Source organism: Lissotriton vulgaris, chromosome 7 (assembly GCF_964263255.1).
Source record: "Lissotriton vulgaris chromosome 7, aLisVul1.2, whole genome shotgun sequence".
NCBI classification, from domain to species: Eukaryota; Metazoa; Chordata; class Amphibia; order Caudata; family Salamandridae; genus Lissotriton; species Lissotriton vulgaris.
Window position 1 is genome coordinate 123,949,427 of NC_141695.1, and position 22,032 is coordinate 123,971,458.

General features: G+C 45.6%; 1 protein-coding gene across 1 annotated transcript in view; it reads right to left on the reverse strand.

Annotated features, from left to right (window-relative positions):
- Window positions 1-9,077, reverse strand: part of LOC147700978 (ly6/PLAUR domain-containing protein 3-like) — a 107,243-nt gene extending 98,166 nt beyond the window's left edge. The window contains exon 1 of the mRNA XM_086929811.1: window positions 8,842-9,077. Within this exon, the coding sequence (XP_086785937.1) occupies window positions 8,842-9,055 (214 nt within the window). The 5' untranslated portion in view covers window positions 9,056-9,077. The remainder of the gene's footprint in view (window positions 1-8,841) is intronic.
- Between the last annotated feature and the right edge of the window lie 12,955 nt (window positions 9,078-22,032).

A 22,032-nucleotide genomic window follows, 5' to 3' on the forward strand; every position in this document is an offset into this window, starting at 1 on the left:
AAGGGGTAGACTGGATGGTCGCCTTGCCAGTTGCATTGTTTTACATGAGAATGGTTGCACACTCCAGAACAGGGCTATCCCCGTACGAGGTGGTCTTTGGTAGGCCACCGAATATGTGGGGGACGCCTCTGCCTCGTAAAATAACGGATGTTGACTGTAATATGCTGACAGATTACCTTGCTTCCTTGATGTCTGCACTACAATCATGTCGTTCACAGGTAGCTGCAGCCTTTCCCGACAATACCGAGGTGAAGCAGCACGAGATTACACCGGGGGACCTCGTCTTCGTAAGAAATTTCGACAGGAGGAGTCCGCTGGAGCCCCGCTGGCAGGAGCCGAAGCTTGTTTTATTAACTACAAGGACAGCCGTGAAAGTGGAGGGCCGCAAGGGCTGGCTCCACTCAAGTCATATAAAAAAATATCATGGACTACTGCCAGAGTCAGACTCCCAGCCCGGCCCCGTCCCAGAGACTGACACCAAACTCCCACTGGTAGAGAAAACTCCTCAGCAGGAGTACCGTTTAAAGTTGAGGTCTAGCAAGTCAGACAGTTTAATTGTTTAAGTCCTCCCCTAGGTGAAGCGGTTAGACAGGTTCCTGACATGTACAAGCCAGACCCCAATAGAGAGAGAGATAGACAGAAACAGATCAAGGAACAGAAACATTGTAAATCTCTCCGGAGTTATTTTATCATTACGTTATTGATTATGTTTTTTCTGAGTCTTATGGTTATTGGCATCAGTGTATTAATGCACATGTTCTTTCCTATTGCACACTCTCCTCTTAATAACACTGCAGAGCACACGTTCAGTGAACTGCCTCCACATGAAGTGTCTTACAGACTTGCGCTGCGCAACAATACATTTATCAGTATGTTACACCATTCCCATCAGACCAGCAATGCTACAAACTGTTGGATATGTGGCCGACTCCCTCCCTATCAGAAATACAAGGGAGCTCTGCCCCTCTTCCCGTACCCGTTTACACATAATGGTTCCTGTGGTGCCTGGTTCAGCTTAATTAATTCTGTAGACACTGATTCCATAGTTTACGAAGGCAATTGGGTATGGGGAAATCTGAACACAGTCATGCATCGAGCATGTTTTCCAGACAAGGAAGGTCTCCCACAAAGGACAGGTACCGATCTAGAAAACGAAGTATATGGATTAGGTAATTATACACTTAACCTCATGATTCTGAATGTCCAGTCTGAAACCGAACCAGACTTGCCCTCTATGTCAGTGTTACCAGTAAAAGGCGAATTATGTGTCAGAAAGAATGGTTCAATCCATTTAGGTCATAGTGAATGTACTACTGTGATCGAATTCAGTGATAAGAGCAAGTCCACATTCAAAGCTTCCCTTCATTCCTATTTCGTTTGTGGTCATACCGCATACATACGTTTACCTCTAGATTGGGATGGTACCTGTTACATTGCATTCCTACTGCCCCCTGTTTTCCTAGCTCCTCCTGATTACCATAGAAATCCTCAGCTTATACAATCTAGACACAAGAGAGAACTCCCAATTGTCGATCAGACTGAAACAGCATGGGAACAATATACAGATTTCAATAGAGGATTCTTTTTCTTTTTAGGAACTGTCTCTAATAGTAAATTGATACGAAAATTGACCAGAACACTTGAAGCAGTAGTGAACGAAACTACTTCCGCCCTAGGTAACTTAACGCAGGAACAGTCTGCTATAAGACTTGTTGTTCTTCAAAATCGTCTCGTCCTTGACGTCATCCTGGCCGATAGGGGCGGGGCTTGTAGAGTCATCGGATCGAGTTGCTGTGTTTTCATTCCAGAAAATGCACCATCAGTATATAGAGCTATATCCCGTCTTCATAAGATAGCTGATCAGATTCATCAGGATCCAGGCACCTGGACTTGGTCCGGTTGGTTCTGGAGTACGATAACAGCCTGGGGATGGAAGTTACTTCTTTCCTAGGGATTATATTGGCCATAGTATTCAGTTGTTGTCTGTGCATTCAATGTGGGCCTGCGATATGTGGCCTGTGTGCCACGGCCTGCATTCCCAGTTCAAGTTCACGCTCTACATCCCGCCTGAGAAAGGATGAGCAAATGATGTTATATGAACAGATAGACGGATTAATGAAGATCGATATATCATGAAGGGTCCGTAGGGGACAAGGAGGGAATGAGGTAATATGAATTTTTATAGTCATGAAATGTCCCCTAACGTGTACCCCACCGTCTCCATGTACGAGCTTAAAGTGCATGTAACTTCCCTCCTCGACCAGCTATGAAGACGCAAATACATTTGCGTCTAACGTTAACATGTCCTCTTTCAGATCCACCATGAATGGATTAATAATTCAGTTCCTAAGTATGCCTTGCCAACGTCTCTTCATGGTGCACTTTCACGTTTTCCTAGCCCTGCAGAGCTAGGCCCTGATTTCTGCCATCGAGCCCTTCCTGCATTCTGTCTCCTGAAAGCTGCAATGTGGGATACATCCCTGACCTCTGTCCTACTCCCTGCGTGGTGAGCGGTGCCCGGCTCGGCCTGCTTGCCTGCCAAAGACAGTATTTTGCCTTCGAGTTATCAGTATAGCCGAGCTCAGCTCCTCGAAAACACATTCCAGTCTAGCAGAATAGATAAACAATTCCCCGGCTGCAGAGCAAAGGGCCCGGCCTTTCTGTCTCCATGCAAGTAATTCATTGCTCCCGTTACCATGGTAGGCCCATGGCCCCTCGCATTACACGCAGACATGTGGTCGCATATGTACGCATTAATAGTCAGTATAGAGTAGCCTCTGCCCAAGAGACCTTTACTACTAGATAATATAGTTCCCCAAACACAAGATATCAGATATGATTTAGGAACGAGTCGATCTGACATGCCAGACTTCTGTCTCTTTCCTCTAGTGTTAAATGTCAAGTCCCCTGCACCCTCCAGCCTCACGTCAGTCACACGTCATGCTGCTGCACGCGCATTCTTGCTACAGATTTCTGCTGACACTGCAAGATTCCTCTATGTATCCGCCCATTTGTGACACTTTCATGTGATGTTTCTAGCACACACCTCTGTGTACGCCCTCGTGCACGCCTTTCTGTTACGCACATGTGTTCTTATCTCATTTCTCTCAGCTGTTACGCCTTCTGTATCCATCACCATTATATGCATTTACTATAAATATTGTAGTCTGTCAATAAAGTATTGTCTATCCCTTCCTGATCCTTTATGGTGAAAGGAACATGATACCTGGTTCGAACCATTCCATTTTTTGGAATAAATCCCTTATGAACTCAGATACCACGGATTCTGCCTCTTATTTCCGAGTGAGGTATTTCATTGAACTTTACCGCATAGAAATTCCGACGGTAAATATTTATTTACCACAGGCTGCCTGGTGAACTCCCCTACGATTGCTGGTAAAATGTAGGGTGCAGGTCAAAGCTCTCATTGTACATTTATTTTACTCTTTGGTCGCAGCTGTTCCTTACTTCTTCCACTCTTGTTGGCCCTTACTGTTCCTTACTTCATCCTCTTCCTGTTGGCTCCTGCTGTTCTTTACTTCTTCCTCTGCCTGTTGGCCCTTGTTGTTCCTTACTTCTTCCTCTTCCTGTTGCCCCTTGCTTCTCCTTACTTCTTCCTCTTCCTGTTGGACCTTGTTATTCCTTACTTCTTCCTTTTCGTGTTGGCCCCTGCTGTTCCTTACTTCTTCCTCTTCCTGTTGGCCCTTGCTGTTCCTTATATTTTCCTCTTCCTGTTGGCCCTTGTTGTTCTTTACTTCTTCCTCTTCTTGTAGGCCCTTGCTGTTCCTTTTTTCTTCCTCTTCCTGTTGGCCCTTGCTGTTCCTTACTCCTTCCTCTTCCTGTTTGTCCTTGCTGGTCCTTAATTCTTCCTCTTGGTCCTTACTGTTCCTTACTTATTCCTCTTCCTGTTAGCCCTTGCTGTTCTTTACTTCTTCCTCTTCCTGTTGACCCTTGCTGTTTGTTACTTCTTCCTCTTGGACCTTGCTGTTCCTTACTTCTTCTTCTCCCTTTTGGCCCTTACTGTTCCTTACTTCTCACACTTCCTGTTGGCCCTTGCTGTTCTTTACTTCTTCCTCTTCTTAGTGGCCCTTGCTGTTCTTTACTTCTTCCTATTTCTGTTTCCCTTGCTGTTCTTTACTTCTTCCTCTTGGCCCTTGCTGTTCCCTACTTCTTCCTCTTCCTGTTGGCCCTTGCTGTTCCTTACTCTTTATTCTTCCTGTTGGCCCGTGCTGTTCCTTACATTTTCCTCTTCCCGTTGGCCCTTGTTGTTCTTTACTTCTTCCTCTTCTTGTTGGCCCCTACTGTTACTTACTCCTTCCACTTCCTGTTGGTCCTTCCTGTTCCTTACTTCTTCCTCTTCCTGTTGGCCCTCGCAGTTCTTTACTTCTTCCACTTCTTGTTGGCCCTAGCTGTTCCTTACTTCTTCCTCTTCTTGTTGGCCCTTGCTGTTACTTACTTCTTCCTCTTCCTGTTGGTCCTTCCTGTTCCTTACTTCTTCCTCTTCCTGTTGGCCCTCGCTGTTCTTTACTTCTTCCACTTCTTGTTGACCCTAGCTGTTCCTTACTTCTTCCTCTTCATGTTGGCCCTTGCTGTTGCTTACTTCTTCCTCTTCCTGTTGGTCCTTCCTGTTCCTTACTTCTTCCTCTTCCTGTTGGCCCTCGCTGTTCTTTACTTCTTCCACTTCTTGTTGAGCCTAGCTGTTCCTTACTTCTTCCTCTTCATGTTGGCCCTTGCTGTTACTTACTTCTTCCTCTTCCTGTTGGTCCTTCCTGTTCCTTACTTCTTCCTCTTCCTGTTGGCCCTTGCTGTTCTTTACTTCTTCCACTTCTTGTTGGCCCTTGCTGTTCCTTACTTCTTCCTCTTCCTATTGGCCCTATAAGTCTTTATTCACTTTCCACTCCATCGCTCAACTGTTTCGCCACCCCCATCGAACCACATTTTACTCTTTCTCCGTTGACTTTCGTTGCACTGCCATCTTATATTTGGATTTCTCTATATTATCTGTAAGTGTCACACACACACTATCTCTTTTAGCTGGGTACTATTTACAGACTTTTCACTGTTGACCTTCTGGGGCTCACCTTTGACGTGCTAGTCTTCACCAAATATTTATTTGGCTCTACATTATGAAGCAGCAACAGTTCTATCTTGAAAATATCTCTAGGCGCTTGAAGGAAGTTGCAGATCAGCTGAAATGCCTAGTTGAAACTGATTTACTGGATTCATTCCAGTCAGCAAAACTTTTCCCTGCCCCAGGACCTGAACACCTATATTCTCATTAGGAAACTATCACCACTAGCCCTTGAAGTAAGGTGCTTGTTTCGCACTTAAGACAGTGCTGTGGGTGATCTTTCCCACGGACCTCTAGGAGCTAGATCTTAATTACTCCATTGCTCATCTATTCCAGGCAGATCTCCCCAGGAAATAGGCAAAGGAGGCCATTTTAAAAGGTTAATCCAGCCTGCATGGGAAAAGACTAGAGTTGTCAGCCCTCACCCTGCACCATCAAAGGACATCTCCACGCCCAGCTCTGATTCCGCCCCTGCCCTCCTGTGAAGATCTGTCTCTGCCCTCCAAGCTGAAGGGGCAAGGGAACCATAAGTGTCTATCTTCCACATTGGGGATTTGATCTGCAACCTGGCTGCAGAAAACATGTGCTTAAAAAAGTCATATATTACAGGTTAAGGTGCCCTCCACATCTGCACTGCATACCAACCATCAATGCACAGCTGATTTATCAAAATTATGGAGTAAAAGCAGTAAACAGAGCACCAGCATCAGAGCTCCTTCAGGTGATGTGCCCACTGAAGAGACTCTAATCATCAGATGTTCAAAGCAGAAAAATAGAGAAAGCATGGCACACTGAAAGGTTTCATCAATAGGTTCCTCTTTCATCTAATTTCCAAGCGTGAGCTGTGGGGATGTGGATTACTTGTTGTTTAACACGTTTGAAGTGGCCCATTGAGTTAATGTTTGATGCTGATGTCTACCGTGATCTGTAGGACTAGAGCATGGACCCCAGCGGGACCACCTCAGTCTTCCATCCCTCAGAGGTACCATTGTCTTTTTTCCTATTCTAGAGTTTATATGCCCTTTAATTCCACTGACGATGCCACAAAGTGCCTCAGTTTGCAAGAGGTTCCTGATGTCCTTTCAGAGTGTGGCGCTAATAGGATGCTGGATGGAGTTTAGCCAACATGGGCGGTGTTGGGTGAGGTTTAAATGCATGCTTCAGACATAGTGTGCCCTGCGTAAGCGTGACGTGTTGCAGAGAGTATGAGAGTAGAAGCAGGAACATATGTTCACCTTTTTTTAATTAGTCATCAGCATTATTGAACTATATTGATGGGAAAAGCCACATTTTTATGCAGTTGGTAATTTGATAGATGTAATAAACAGCATCATGTTTGGAGGTTCTAGGGACCTCCTGGTAGCCCAGTCCTACCTCGATGCCACCTTAGGTCAGAACAGCAACAGTGGCACGACCTAGGGGCACTGCAGACCAACCTGCTGGCAAATCAAAGCATTTCTAGACCACCCAGGGGCGGGAAGTGGGTCACCCCTCAGGAGCACCATATGTAGCACATGCTATCCAGAAACACTGTGATGCCAAACATTATAACCTGTTGTGGCTTTAAAATGTACAATCATGTTAGCTAGTCAGAAGTAAGAAGACTAGTCTATGTCAGAAGCCTTTTAAAAAACTCCCTATCCTAACCTATTCTAGGATGACCAGCACGTTGAGCGTAGACATCTTGGAGCAGATTTACAAAAAACGAACGGTTTTGTAGAAATGTCTCAGTTTCCCAACGCCAGCCTGCGATACCCTTGCGCCGTATTTGCAATATGGAGCACCATGGCACAAGGACTGACAGTTGCATCGGAAATTCTGATGCATCTGTTGGCCCAAAAGTCACGCATTGCTAGAGTTGTGTCACAAGCACGATGCAATTCCAGCAATGCATGTATAGGCCTATACTTATTGTACTGCGACACTTCTCATGCCTGCCTCAAGCAGGTGGAACAGGTGTAAGGTTTTGATGCAGTTGCATCCTAGAAGTGGTGCAGTGAAATCTTTATAGATTTCACTGAGTCACTTTTACAAGGCTTTCCTGTGAGGGAACGCCCACCCTGTATACATTCTACCTGACGCAAGGTTTTACAAAGTGACGCATCTACCGAGATGCATCTCCTTGTAAGTTAGCCGCATTGTTTATGCCACCGTTATGTCAAAAAGTAATGCAACGGCTGCATAAAAGTGTTGCATGGGGGTTGTATATCTTCCCCCTAGAACCAATGAGACAGACATCTTGATGCGGAATGAGTGTCATAAAGAAAATCAGCCAATTACATTCCATAATGTTCGTGACGCTATTGGTTTTGACAATCAATGCACCACAAGCATTTGCAGGGACTATACCAGTAGCAGCGGGTGGTGGACCTTGTGACGAGGCTTCAACGTGCTCGGAAAAGATAGGAAGATAGAGTGCCTTGGAAAAGCAGTGAGAGAGGGAATGTGACAGGGAGTGAGGTGTGGAGACAGAGGGAGCTGGCAGTGGGACATGACCGAAATGGAGAGGGAGAGGAAAATATACCAGGGGAAAAAGAGGTACCCTATGCACACCTATGGAGTGGCAAAAGGCAAATGTCCCAGAAACATTCAAAAGAAAAAAGTTCCCTGACGTCAGAAGTGATAGAATACACCTTATCCAATAAAAAACCCTTTGTGAACTAGAAATACTACAGGGCCACGACAAACAGAATTAAATGAAAAAAATATGAAATTTAGGAGCAAGGAATTGGACTGCTTCAAAAGAACCTATGTCCATCCAGATCCAGCTGAGAAGAACGACCAACTGCTCTTGAATATCATCAGTAATGCCCTGTAAGAGAACTTTCACAACAAGTTCTCAGACTTGGTAATACATCAGCTCCTGACTGGAGACTCCATGCTCGCTAGAACATTTATGAAACTCACCGGATAACAAGAAATTCCTCTGAACATTATTCACTCCATATTCTTTACTAGAAGGCACAGCTTGTTCTAGACCCTCAGTGTAACATCTGCTGACCTAAATACTACTCAGGGCCTTATGAGTGGAACCTCCATGCAGAATACAGAATGCTTATGACCCATAAAAGTCCCTCGCTGTCACTGATAGTCCAACGTGTCCCCCAGCTTGCTCACAGCTCAAGAACTCGAGGGAGTGCATAGTCCTACTGAAGGCCTATTGCTTGCACACCACTGAGAAACATATAAACCGCTAGAGCAAGATTATTAACCTCACAATGTAGCAATTATTTGAAGACACTTGTTAAAGACACTTGTTCTCTAGCTTTGATTCAGTTCTTTGAGCCAAAAGTCAATGTAAGTCCAGTGGAGTCCAATACCCATCGGACGTCGGTGTCCAGCACCCTTCAGCAAACTAATTCCCAGCAAAACTGTGCCCGCTGGCTGCACAAATGTGGGAACCCAGTCTGCTTTAGGACTTTTGTCTTTGACATGGACTTTGGAAATTTGAATATGATGCTATTTCATCTTTTTGTGAAGGTGCACTGAACACACACACGGAAGGGAGATGCCGGGGACACGCATCAGTGCCATGCGGGCCACCACTCCACCCAACGGCCACAGGCAGACTCCAGCGGAAGAACCCCAATGCTTGCTCCACACTGCACAGACAAGACATATCAGATAGAGGAGCGCGCCGCTTGCCTATGAAGCGCCATTGAAGTTGGACAGCGATATAAAGCTGACATTCTAATGCATGGACCAGAAAAACACCCAGTAGGAGAAATTGTAGCAGAACAACCTCACCACCAGCACCGTGACAGTCCTACCTGTGCCTACCGTTGACCTCAGGCAGCAAAGGAAGACCACCACGGTAGTCCACCGTAGACCCACAGTCGATGGCATCTTCCAGGCACTCCCCTCTGCAGCTTGTTTCTCTGAGGCTTGGGTGATAGATAATGTACAGGGCTGAAGCTCTCCAGATGAAGCCGGCCCTGGCTTTCCTCCTAATGTACCAGCCTTTGGCACCAGCCCATGCTGCATAGACGCAGACAAGAGTGAGTTCAGACTGGAAGAGGGATCTGGGTCAGGCAGGGTGGAGTACCCTCCCAGTCTCACTACCAGAGGCTAGGGTTGGGTCGCTGTCTCTGGCGCTTGCTACCGTCACGCCTGAGAAGTCAACGTAGAGGACCAGACAAGCAGGTGAGGTGTGGCTAGCTTCGCAAGCATTATCACACCTCTAACAATTAGAGCATTCTCATTACATCTATTCACCATGAGAATTCAGAAATGCTGCAGCACTGCCCTTGGAAATCTTACATAGAGTGTGATGCAATCACCCCAATGCACAGAGACACTGCACTGGGGTATGTGAAATCTACTCCAATATACAGGGATTCTAGCGCTCCAACAACATTTCAATATCCAGGGTAAATAAGTTACAGTATGCCAAATCTACCAATAATACGCTCCATGATGTGCCTGGTTCTCTTTAATATGCTACATCTGCCACAAATGCACAGTTTTAACGCCAGACCCACCACGGTTAACCTTGTTCTCTTTAATATACTACATCTGCCACAAATGCACAGTATTAACTCCAGACCACTATAATGTGCTTAGTTCGCTTTAATTTGCTATGTTAGACCTGATAGGGTAGTGTTTCCTAAAATGTTTTGCTTTTTCCTCCTGGTTTTTGCTGATTCTCGTTTTTTGGCCTTAGGACTAGGGAGACTTTCCCACTGTAATACAGTGTGAAAGTGTGCGTGCCCTTTCTGCAAGGCTAAGAAGTTGTGCTTACCTGATATTTTTAAACATCTCAAGCCTGTCATTGCAGGCCTGTGCGTGCACATTTGCACTTATGCTCAGGTTGGCCTTTCTAAATCAATGACCAATGGTGAGGGTGCCTTTCACCAATAATAGAGTACTCCCAAGGGGAGCCCTGGGGGGTGGAGCAAGTGATAGGGGAAAGGTAGGGCAGGTACACGTGTGCTCCCTGCCCGAGAGTTAAGAATCCCACTGTGTGTTTTTACTACCTATGAGGTTTGCTCTCCCATAGGTTAACATGGGGGAATGGCTGGGATTACTTTAGGCAGCAGTGGTGGCTTACTGTGGAGTAGCCTAATGTTGTTTACTACAATTGGATTAACAATGACAAATCCTCCTATGTGGTAAAGGTGGATTTAACTTAGAAGAGGCAACTCTGGAAAGTGGGCATTTCTCTGCACTAAAAGTCTTTTCTGTACCTTTTAGTTAGACTCCAGTCCACACTTGAGGCTGGGGGAGCACATCTGTGCATTACCCCTAGACATCCATAAACATTAGGCATGCAACTGGAATGACAGACCTCTGCCATTTGAGGACTTGGCTGGATAGATTGGGGAGAGAGGATTTGCCACTTGGCACTGGGAAGCCAGTATATGGCCCCACTAAAGATTAAGACCTGCATTCCAAGGCCTCATGGCAGACTACTGACATTTAGGGGAGACACGTGAGGTTCAAACAGAACCCTCTGAACCACCCCCTACTTCAAAGACACACTACAGTATAACTAATGGTGCCATACTTCAGCAGGGCAGAGATACACTTGAAAGGACATGGGATCAGACATCTTGAACTACCTGGTGCACACAGCCAGAGGAATCAGCTGGGCACAAAGAGGAGACTGCTGTTGGAAGAGGATGTGCACCCTGCCTGAATAGTGACTGGCCTGGCTGACTACCTGCTGCTTTGTGGCACCCTGAAGTTTGCTCTCCAAAGGCTTGTTGGCTTGCCCGATGTTCTTGTGGAGGACTCAAGAACATCAAAGACCTCCCGTGAGGGACCTACACTGTCTACGTGTTTCACCTAGAGAGAGGTGCTTTCTCAAGTGTCTACTTCGTCTACTGGTGGAGAGCGGTATGAGTGTGGAACTAAACTGGAGACAGGATTGCCTTGAGCGGAACCCCAACCTGTACCTACATATAAGGACCCCTGCATCTTTGGACCCCGCACACACAAGATTCTCATTGATGGTGAACGGATTCACGGGTTGCGAGACACAGAGCGGCCCACTTCGTCGTTCATGCCTCATCCCTCTTGAGCGATCCTCCAACTGAATGCTCATTGTGTGCGGTGTCTGATTCACAGGTCGTGACCCTCAGAAGGAGGATGTAGATACGTAGTAGTGCCTCATTCGACTTTGTGCAGTACCAGTGCTACTTTGTGTGTGGGATCAGTTTGTCTGGTGGGACTCGAATCATTGTCCACCCAACATTGTGCCTCATTCCAGGGATGTATGGCAAACTCAGTTGTGCGTTGATTATGACCTGATTGTCTGGTGCTACTCATATCATTGCGCACCAGAAGATATGCCTCATTGCAGGGATGTAAGGTGTGTTAGGATTTAGCAGTAGTCCTCTTTTTCTGACCATGTCCGTGTGCTCATGTGACCTGCTGGGGGAGTTAAATACATCCTTCTCCCTTCCCTCCTCACTTGATATCTATTCCATGTGGTTTCAGGTCTTGGGCTCGGGACTATTTTGGATCCGGTTATTTGAGGGCTCGTACAAACCTTGAGTGCCTCTCCTGCTGTATTGGACTTTCCTGCCCCTTTACTCTCTTGTCCCCGTCCCTTCCTACTATTTGTTTGCTGTACTTCCCTACCTTTGTCCCTTGTTTGGTGAAGACTTTTAGCCCGGATGGGTACTGAGGGTGGCTGGGGCTCCAGCGCTCTCTAAAACACCCGTCGGTAGTCCGGCCGGATTACATTTTGATTTACCTGCAGACGGTGTGTGTCACGTAAGGCGCCTTTCCGCATCTACTCTACCCTATCAACATCGTTGTGTGAGGCGGAGTGTGTATTCGGGCGCTTCCGGAACAAGCGCTTCCTGATTGAGCAGAAGCAGCGTAGGACACCGGAGGTGTATAGCGTCCTTGCCGGAGTACTTCCCCGTTCTGTGTGGGGACATTACAGAATCCCACAGAGGTTTTTTCAGTCGTTCAAAAGACTTTTTCATCCTTCCTTGATAGACTCTGCGTGCTGCAGAGAATCCCTTTAGGCTCCTGGACCCCTTTACTCGTCATTTGCAATTGATACCTGTTCTTCTTGGACACCTCCACAAGGTTCCAGACACAGCTACAGCGGGTAAGGAGGTTTCTGGGTATTGCTGGACGTGGTCACATTGAGATGTACTATGAGTTGGGTTGTTGTGTATGTTAGTCTATAAACCTTGCCTGTTTTGTAGGTGCTGTAGAGATGAGAACATCCTGGTCGTTGCAACAGTCCATAGAAAAACTCCCGGGGTCCCTTATTTGTCTACTTCCCTTTCCCATCCCCTGTCCATTGTTCCTCTGCTGGCTCATTGTTTCACCCTCAGTGAGTCGCTTAGGGACAAGGGTAGTGGATCGGTTCATTCATCGCTCCTGCATTGTATGGGCATAGACGGCCGAAACCAACAAGGTGAACCCAACCGTGAGTTGATTGTGACTTGATTGTCTGGTGCTACTCGTATCATGGTGCACCAGACGTTGTGCTTCATTTCCAGCGAGGTACGGCGAACCTAGCTTTTGTTTATTGTGACCAGATTGTCTGGTGCGACTCGTATCATTGCGCACCAGACGTTGTGCCTCATTTCTAGGGAGGTACCGCAAACCCAATTTTGGTTTATTGCAGCAAGATTGTCTTGTGCAACTTGTATCATGCAAATTGATACTTGTATAGCGCACTACTCACCCGCAAGGGACTCAAGGCGCTTGTACGAATACCGCTGTGGAACCCATCCCGGCTTTCCCTGTGAGGCGTCCACTCCTGGGCAATCCCAAGGTGGAGGCCAGGCATCCTTAGCGTTGTGGGGGCCGTTGTGGAGATTAAGCATGCTATTGCCCAGAGTTGCAGAGTGGGACTCCATGATTGGAATAGGCACCGAGGCGAGAATTATCAGGTCCGTGGAATTTTGAGCCCAAGACCCGCCGAGGCGGGGAATTGAACCCTGGTCCCAGCTAGACCTCTGCATCAGGGTCTGCCGCTCTAATCATTGAGCCCCACTACTCCACAGAGTCTTCTATCTTGCCCTCAGTACAGCGAATCAGCTGCCCTCTCCTTATCCTGCCTGACAACTTTGTGCTGCCAGGAGGTAGCATCAACCATATCGGGCCTCGGTGGTGAGGGTAAGTGACTGGGCTGAGGGAAATGTCTGATAGCAATAAAAAGTAGGTCACGAGGCGGCATGGCTCCCCACCTTGGTGCCAGAAGGTGAATTTAGGGTCCTCTAGCCTGTTTCTGTAACGTATTAGGTGGGTGAAATTCCCTGGCCAACCCCCCCATTGTCGACTGTTGCCTGGTTACCCTTATAGTTACTCCAGGCTTCTCGCCTGGGCCCCTGACTAAGTGTGCCTCCGGCCTCAAACCAGTATAGTAAGGGGTGTTTTTTATTTACTCTAACCTGTGGGGAGAGTAGTGAGCAAAAACTGAGAGGAGTATGTGGGATTGTGCCATGGGGTCCGCATTCATAATATCAACTGATCTGCATGCAAGTGTACTTCATACAGTCTTGCCAATATCCTTTTGTTGGAACTGGCACTTTCTGATTGGCTGAAGGGATGCCCCCAGCCAGGCAGAACCTACTTCTCCCGTCAATGGTAGGTGAATACACTCGCTGTATATTCTGTGCTCACCCTTGGGGAGTTTGGCGCTGAGCAGTCAGGCTAATTTCAGAGGCAATATTTAAAGCAAAGGCACAGCAGTTACTCACAAGAAACACACTGAGCAAAAAAGACTTCACACAGGATCTATGTAAATAAAGTTTATATTCAACACGTATTTAATCATTATAAGCTGCAAATCATATACTTTTGGGCACAAAATAAATTTGAAAATATTACTAGCAGTACTAGGCCCACTCATATTGTTATGATATCAATAGTATGCACAGTGCGGACGATTCCAAATCTAAGCACTTAGATTTGGAATCAATTTGGAACAATTGGCGTTAGATGAAAACTTATTGTTCTCAAATTCAAAACCTCATCGGAGCCGCGTTGAGGGAAGGCAGGCAACTAGCTTTTGCAGTAACCGTTACTTTACTGAGCAGTAAGGAAGGATCCCCCAATACCACGCATAGGCTCATGAGGTTTTGAATTTGAGAACACTAAGTTTTCATCTAACGCCAATTGGGCGCAACTGCACCTACCAACATATAAACATTGTTAGGTACATTACACATTGCTGTAAAAAATGTTTACACTTTTACATTTACATGTGAGTAAGGGGAGGATATGTGCTTATCCCTGTCCTGAAGAAGGAGCCCCTGCGCTCCGAAACATGTTGACACTTTTGAGGTGGTTGTATTACCCTAATACGTATTCCTACAACCCCATTTTGCACTTTTTTTAATAATACCAGCCGAGGACTTAATAAAGTTATTTTTTACCTACGTGCCAGGTATTTTTTAACTACTCACTTTTCACCTCACCTCACTCACTTCTTAGTAAACACACCCCCTCACATAGTTCACTATCTAGTGCTCCTGCGTAGCCGCGAGTTGTAGCACGCCACATCCCGTAGAGGGGTGCGAAGGCCCCGATGATGAAGCATGACACCAAGGGGCCTGTTGGTGTGTGAGGGGCATTTAAACAACACTGTGTGTTCCCCATCACTTTAGGGATCACTACCACTCTGAGTGGATTCCACTTTGTTTATCCCCCTCCACCAAATGCCAATTTTTGGGAATGATCTTTTTGACTGGCTGGGTATATGGTGCAAATGTGGAAAGACAAACGATGCGTTGTGTAGATGGTTTACATTTCTTGGTCAGCAGGTGGTCTCTGGGTGTCCAGCGTGCTCTTTTTAATGAATGTCAGAGCAGCTTCCGAGGGTATCCCCTCTCCTTGAGTTTGTTAAACAAGGCTTTGGCATGTAAGTCAAAATCCTCTATTTTTGAACAATTCCTCCTGACTCTTAAAAATTGTCCATATGGCAGATTGTTTTTTAGGCTTCTAGGATGGTAACTCCGGAATTGTAGAGCATTATTCTTGTCTGTAGGTTTCGGGTGCAAGGTGTACATTAGTCCCTCTAATGTGAATTTCATCTCCACATCCAAGAATGATAGATTCCTGGAATCATATGTCAAACTGAATTTGATATCAGGGTTGCGATTGTTGAGCCATTCATGAAACTCCTTCAGCAATGGTTTCGACCCTTCCCAGATGCACCACACATCGTAGATATACCTTACCCACAGTTTGATGTGGCTGTGGTATGGATTCTTTTGGTACACACATCTTTCTTCGTACTGCACCTTACATGATATTGTTATCTAAGACACAACATTACAATGGAATGTGAAAAGTTCAAACTTAGGCAGCTGGATAAATAAAAAAAATGACCACAGCTGCATGGGCGGGCGAGCACATTTTTTGTGGAAGCACACAACTTCTGCCCAATGAAAACATGCACTCCTGGCTCCTTCTATGTTGGACGAAGCTAAAGCCCCTTTCCTGGTGATTCTTGCATAACTGGCGATGGCTTGGTAGTCAAGCCAGACCATACAAATCTCATGACCCTATTAAATAAAAGTACCCCGCCCTACAACAAGGTCTTTGTAAGCCAATCCTGAACATGATCAAACTCCCTGCTGAGATGTGAGAGTGTGGTTCCATTATAAGGAAACCTCCCTCAGGGCATCCCTGCTGAGAGGAGTCAGCACTGTCTCATTGAAGGATGTCACCAGTAGCTTGAAGTCGCCCACGCCGACTGCCCGAATGAATGTAGGGTACTCTAAATGCCAGTGTTCCCTGACAGCAAATATAGGTGCTCTGCAGAGAAGTGCTGAGTCAGTTTTTCAGAATTAATCACTGTCCCTGAAAAGTTACTGCCTGTCTTATTAAAGGTGTGGCAGCCTGAGCTGTCAAACGCTGATCCGCCTGATTACAAGTAAAATGTGAACTTCCCAACTCCAGCTATAGCAGGTCTGCTCAAGAGCATCAGCTGTGTCCCACTAAACGTACAGCCATTCTGAGAAGACCTGCGATTGGCTACAGAGTGATCATTGCAACTCAAATTATTTCAAAGGAAGACATGCATGTAATCAGAACTGAACTCAAACGTGAGTGTGCGTGCTGCAGCTGTCAGTGTGAGGGAGATTACTTCTGCCCATGATCTGCACTTTTCTGCACTTCCCATAGTGGGTCAAGCAGTCCCACCCACCCATTCCGTGCTAGCCACACTTGTAGCTGGCTACTAGGCCTTGGCAATAGCCCGTCGCCTTCAGAGCCAGGGCTGAACCAGGCCTTCTCCACAATGCAGGATTTCTCACTCAGCCATCTTCTGTTACCTCTTCATTGGTGACGCGTTGTCAGAATTTTTATTTTCGTTTGACTACACGCTAGTACACTTCACATATACTTCACAAAAAACATGAATGTGTCCTCATGTAATGCAACTGGTGCTATGTTAAGCGCTCTGATACCTGATTCGAGTCAAGTTCGCGCTATATAAAAGTCTGTAAAATAAAAAAATAAATAAAAATAAACATATAATCTAAATTAGACATTGTCACTGTAGGCCTCGATTTGGAAGGCTTCATGCTAAATGAATGTTAAATGAATGTTGTTTTTCTGCTTGCTGTGCATAATCTTTTCTCTCGTTTCAGAAGCCAAGTTTCTGTCACGTACCGATTTAATTGTACTGTTATTATTCGACTGTGTGGGAAGGCATCAAAATGTATCATTTTAATGAGCTGAACAGTAAATATTAACCCTTGTCTGTGAGACAAACCGATGGAGAAAAATCCCCCCTTGTGCAATATCTTTGAATGTGGAGAAGCGTGGCTCAATGGTTAGAGCGGCAGACCCTGATGCAGAGGTCTGGCCGGGTTTTGGGCTCAATCTCCCCAGACATGATAATTCTCGCTTCGGTGCCTAGTCTAATCATGGGTCCCACTCTGTGACTCTGGGCAATAGCTTGCTTAATCTCCACAACGGCCCCAGCAGCACTTGGATGCCTGGCTTCACCTTGGGGGTGCCCAGGAGTGGACATCTCACAGGAAAGCCAGGAAGGGTTCCACAGCGGTATGAATACAGCGCTACGAGACCTCTGGGTAGAAGGAGCTACATAAATACAAACACATTTATATTTATTTACATTTGCAGCGCTGAACATCTTTACCACTCCTGAAACCTAAGGCTTCTTTTATTCCTGTACAATCTCTCGAGCCAACCCCTTCCTTCTCACATTGATCATTGGAACCTTTGTTTTGTTCCTCCATACAGGCTGTATTGTGCTGACACCTGCTGTTAAAACTACACCAATTTCACATCTGAAACCGTACCTTTAGCATTAAGGATTTTCCCTTTGGAGGAGCTAAATCTTTTACAATTTGCTACAATAATCTCTAAATACCTTGCCTTTATATTTGCTATCCTGGTTTGTTTGGATTTTTTTAGTTTATATTATATCCAGAGGATTATTAATTTACAACTAATTCAACTGTTTTGAGTTTGTAATTTGCTGATAAACCTCTATGGTTTGCAAATCTACTACTCTCTGTCATCCTTGTGGGGCAAATTACTCTTCACTGTTACTGATATGCTATTGAATTGTTGACCTTAAACTGCAATTTGAATCAAAGATCCATCTGCTTGGGTACAGCTGGGGCCTGAGATTTGCGACAGCTTTTGCACAACGCAAACACCATCCTTATCTGTTATGTCAACATCTACTGTTCTCCTCTTGATCCCCAATGTGCTCGACAAGTCATGTAAATACTGAGCCTTTCACCTTGAATTGATGACATTCACTGACATTGGGCATCTTCTCATTGCAGATTAGGCCAACAGAAGAAAAACAAAAAAAAGACGAGAACCAATCAACACATGGTTTGACCAGATCTGCTGCTATTGAGGTGCCCAATCAAGAGATACGTTGATTGGGACACAATGGCCCGCTATTGGTTCTAAAAGTGGCTGCATTGTTAGAATAATGTGCATCTCAAAGGCAACATGCTTCAATTCTTAGGGAAAGCTGCCCCTGCTCACAGGTGCAACTCGTACCTATCAACACGTTTCATGTAGCCAATATGTACCATAATGCATTTTTGTCAAGGTTTTATTGAGGATGCACATTTCATCAGGAGAGGCGATTTTCAGGTAGAGCTGAGTATCTACTTCATACATGTGGTAGGAGATATGAGCGAGTTTCAGGAGTTTGGTTAGGGGCTCCATATAAACGTTAAACAGTGTTGAGAGAGAGAAGAACCTTGGGGGATGCCAAGCAACACGGGAGACTGCTTGAACTGATATGATTGATTAGAACACACTGGGATCTGCCTTGAAGGAATGATGAGAACCCTTTTAATACAGTACTGGAGAAGCCCATCCTGTTCTAGTACGTTCAGATGGGTTTCATGATTGACAATTTTGACTCCCACTGACAGATCATGTAGGATTAGTAGGCAAGATTCACCCTGATTCAATGTGCAGAGGACATTGCCCATAATGTAGACCTGGGAAGGTGGAACTGCTTGATGTGACTGCGAAGCTGTAGGTGCACACATTTTTCTAAAGGTTTGGCCAAGGTTGGGATGTTGTAGATAGGGCAGTAGTTTTTGGAATTAGACTGCTCAGAGCTGGGCTTTTTTAATATAGTGGCAACTTGGCCACTTTTTAAGCAGTCTGGTACGGAGCCTTGGGTAAGTGAGGCATGAATAATCCTAGTCCATAAGGGGAGTAGGAAGTGAATGGACTTCGTAAGGAGTTTGGAGGGGAAGGGGTTCTGTAGTTCTTGGACTATTTCAGAGAGATCAATAGTCCAACAACATCCAAATATACAATATAAAGCAATACAAGTGTCATTCATAATTCCACAGAGGTTCTGTTCTTATAATCTCTACGTTGTCTTTGATGGAAACCGCCGACACGTGTTTCGTTACAAATAGTAACTTCTTCAAGGCTTGAAAAAGTCCAAAAGGAACGGCAGTACAAATCTCTAGAGGATATTCCCAAGTGCAAAGGAGGCACCCGTATCTTGTATATCAATCATTAAGGGACTAGTATATGCCAATCCTACTTCAAAATTATGGCATAGGTATTGCAGAATATGCGAAATTCAACTGAGGGTCTTATATGTGGCATTTTCACTTCATATATAGGACAAAAGGTTCTAAAGTGTGCGAGATTCCAGCTAAGGTCTTGATAATTCTTATTGTGGTATCAAGGGCTATGATATGCCCCCCCCCTGCTTGCGCGGTGTGCTGTATTCCTAACGTGGTGTCCCCGACTTGTAAACCGTTTACTTTGTAAGCCTTGAACAAGTTACTATTCATAACGAAACACGTGTTGGCTGTTTCCATCAAGGACAACATAGAGATTACAAGAACGGAACCTCAGTGAAATTATGAATGACACTTGTATTGCTTTATATTCTATATTTGGAGGTTGTTGGCAAATATAAAGTCACCACAATAAGAAATGAAAGAATATCAACATATTAAATAATGCTCTTTTGCTCAAATTGACTAGTTGGTTTACTTGCCTGTGAATTGTGAAATAGAAATTCATACAGACTAGCTACATCACTCAACGTGAGTGCTATTTAATTTTGTGGAGTGCCGAGATAAAATCGTGTTGTGTATATTACCATGGGAGTTTTTTGTACTTCTATGTGTTCACATTTGTTAGAAAGATACTGCCATATAAGTGATATGCTACCCTGTATTCCACCGCTTCCGTTCTCTGTGATTTGCTAAAGAGAGGGGGTATGTTGCCATGCTATTTCAGCAACTCTAAGGTATAAGCATTCCTCGCTAAGGTCGCTGTTGAACCGGGGATTGGATCTTTTGGATGGCACCTTCTTTAATTGGATGGGGGCAATGATGAGCATGAAATTAGACATGGAATTGATGTAGTGATCCATGAGACCATGAACGTCATACGAGTAGGGGGTGGTAGCAGGTTGCCATTACTAACAGCGGATATCATGAGTGGGTTAGTGTTGTGGATGTCTCTGACCCAAGGTTTTGCTTTCACGGGTTGACCTCTAGAAATAATTGCTCTTACAGAAATGAAGAAGGTGATGCAATGGTGGTCAGAACAGTTGCAATGTAGAATTGAATCACTTTGGAAGGTGTTCTCTTTTGCAATGATTACTTCTAAGGGGGTCCCTTTGTTATGGGGAGCGCTGTTGAAGACTTCGATAATGTTGAGGTCCTGGAGGATGGATTTAAAACTATTCATAAGAAGCTCACTGGAATTGTTCCAGTGAAAGTTGAAGTTGTAAAGTGAAATCTGGTTGTTGAGCACTTATTCTCATGTAGAGAACATGTTGAGTTGAGTTGTCGTTGGTGATATTGTTGATCCTGAGGTATTCACAGGAGGGAAGTAAAAGAAAATTTCTTTGTTTCATTGATAGTGTGGACATTTATATACAGGCTAGGCCACTCCCTGAGCGGCCTGAAAGATCATGTCTGATGATGTCATGACCGGGGGGACCATTATGTCAAGAACTGGGGATGAGGAAACATTCAGCCACGTCTCTGTGAGTATAAGGATGTCATTGTCAGAGTTATGCAAAAAATCAGCTACGGCAGCTGCATGTTTCACAGCTGAACGACAATTGAGTAAAGAGCGCTTAAGGGAAGCTTTTTGGGTGATCATAGACGCATGTGAAATGAGTACTTGTTTGAGGTTTGCATTATTAATGTATCTAGGGCTGGGGGGGGACTCCCGGAGAGGGTGGTTGATAATAGTCTCAATTTCTCTAGCAGGTATAGTGTGATTGACCAGAGCATGGTTGTAAGTGGGTTGGAGGAAGAAGATGTCATTATTTGATTGCTGTCTCACTAGTCTGTTGGGTTGGGAGTATAGGGAAGGGAAGAAGCACAGTGTGATAGTGAATTAAGGACCACTTGTGTTTAAGGTTGGAAGTGATGTGCCCTAGTTTGAGGATGCCAGCCCTAAGCAGCTGCATTTCAGATATTATAGTGTCAAGCGTAGAGTAAGAATAGCAACTACTAATGGGCTCCTGGCTAGTGGAAGAACTGTGGTACATAGATCTAGCAGAGTTAGGAGAAAAAGGGGGGTAAGGGTCGGTAGTGTCGCCAGTCAGAGTCTTGATGATGATTGTTTAAAAGGGGGCCCTGGATATACTGAGACAGTTGGATAGAAAGTTGTAACAGGAATAAAAAAGATTGTGAAGTAGTGATGTTGGATAGTTGTCATGGAGCAGGGACAACAATATTGATGGGGCTGCAGGTGTTTCAGATTGCAGTGATAGCCATGGCTCTATGGGTGTCTGTCAGGGAAGATAGGTGGGAAGAGGGTTATATGGAGGTGGGCGAGATGGCGACCCTTGACCCTTTCACCAGGTAGGTCACCCCCATAGCCACAGCGTGGTCCTCCCCGTGCTGCGCTGCTTCTGCTGCTTGCATCCGTGACCTGTGGTGCTTCCTGCATTTCTCCATTGGATCTTGTGCCTGCAATCTCATCATTACCCTTTCACTTTTTGTAAATCTTCATTTTTTCCCCACTGTATCCTTGTGCTTGTGCCTCTAATCTCGTCATTACCCTTCAGCACTCTGTAATTTTTTCATTTTTTCTCCCCATTGTATCCTTGTGCTTGTGCCTGTACTTTCGTCATTACCCTTGTAACTTATTTGTTATTCTGCCCCTCGCTCCCCCTTGACTTCTGTGCCCTCCGCTTCCCGCCTCGCCCTCTCGCTTCCCGCCGCTGCACCCTGTGGCCCCGCCCTACCCGCCGTTCCCATTCGCCACCCCGCTCCCGCCTCCCAGCTGCTCCTCCCTCCCTCAGCCCCTCATATGGAAGCTGCACGGTGTACGCACAGCGGACGTGCACAGCGGGCACGGCGATTGTGCGCCGAAGGCGCGCCAAAGGCCCACAGTGAATTACTCCTGGCCTTTATTTTGTTCCTTTGTTCCGCCCTCCCTGTCCTCTTCCTTGTCCTTCCTTTCCTTTCCCCCTCCCTTGGTCCACTGCACTCAGGAGATAGGATTTTTTAGCGCTGGGATACCTCCGGGTGACTACGCGC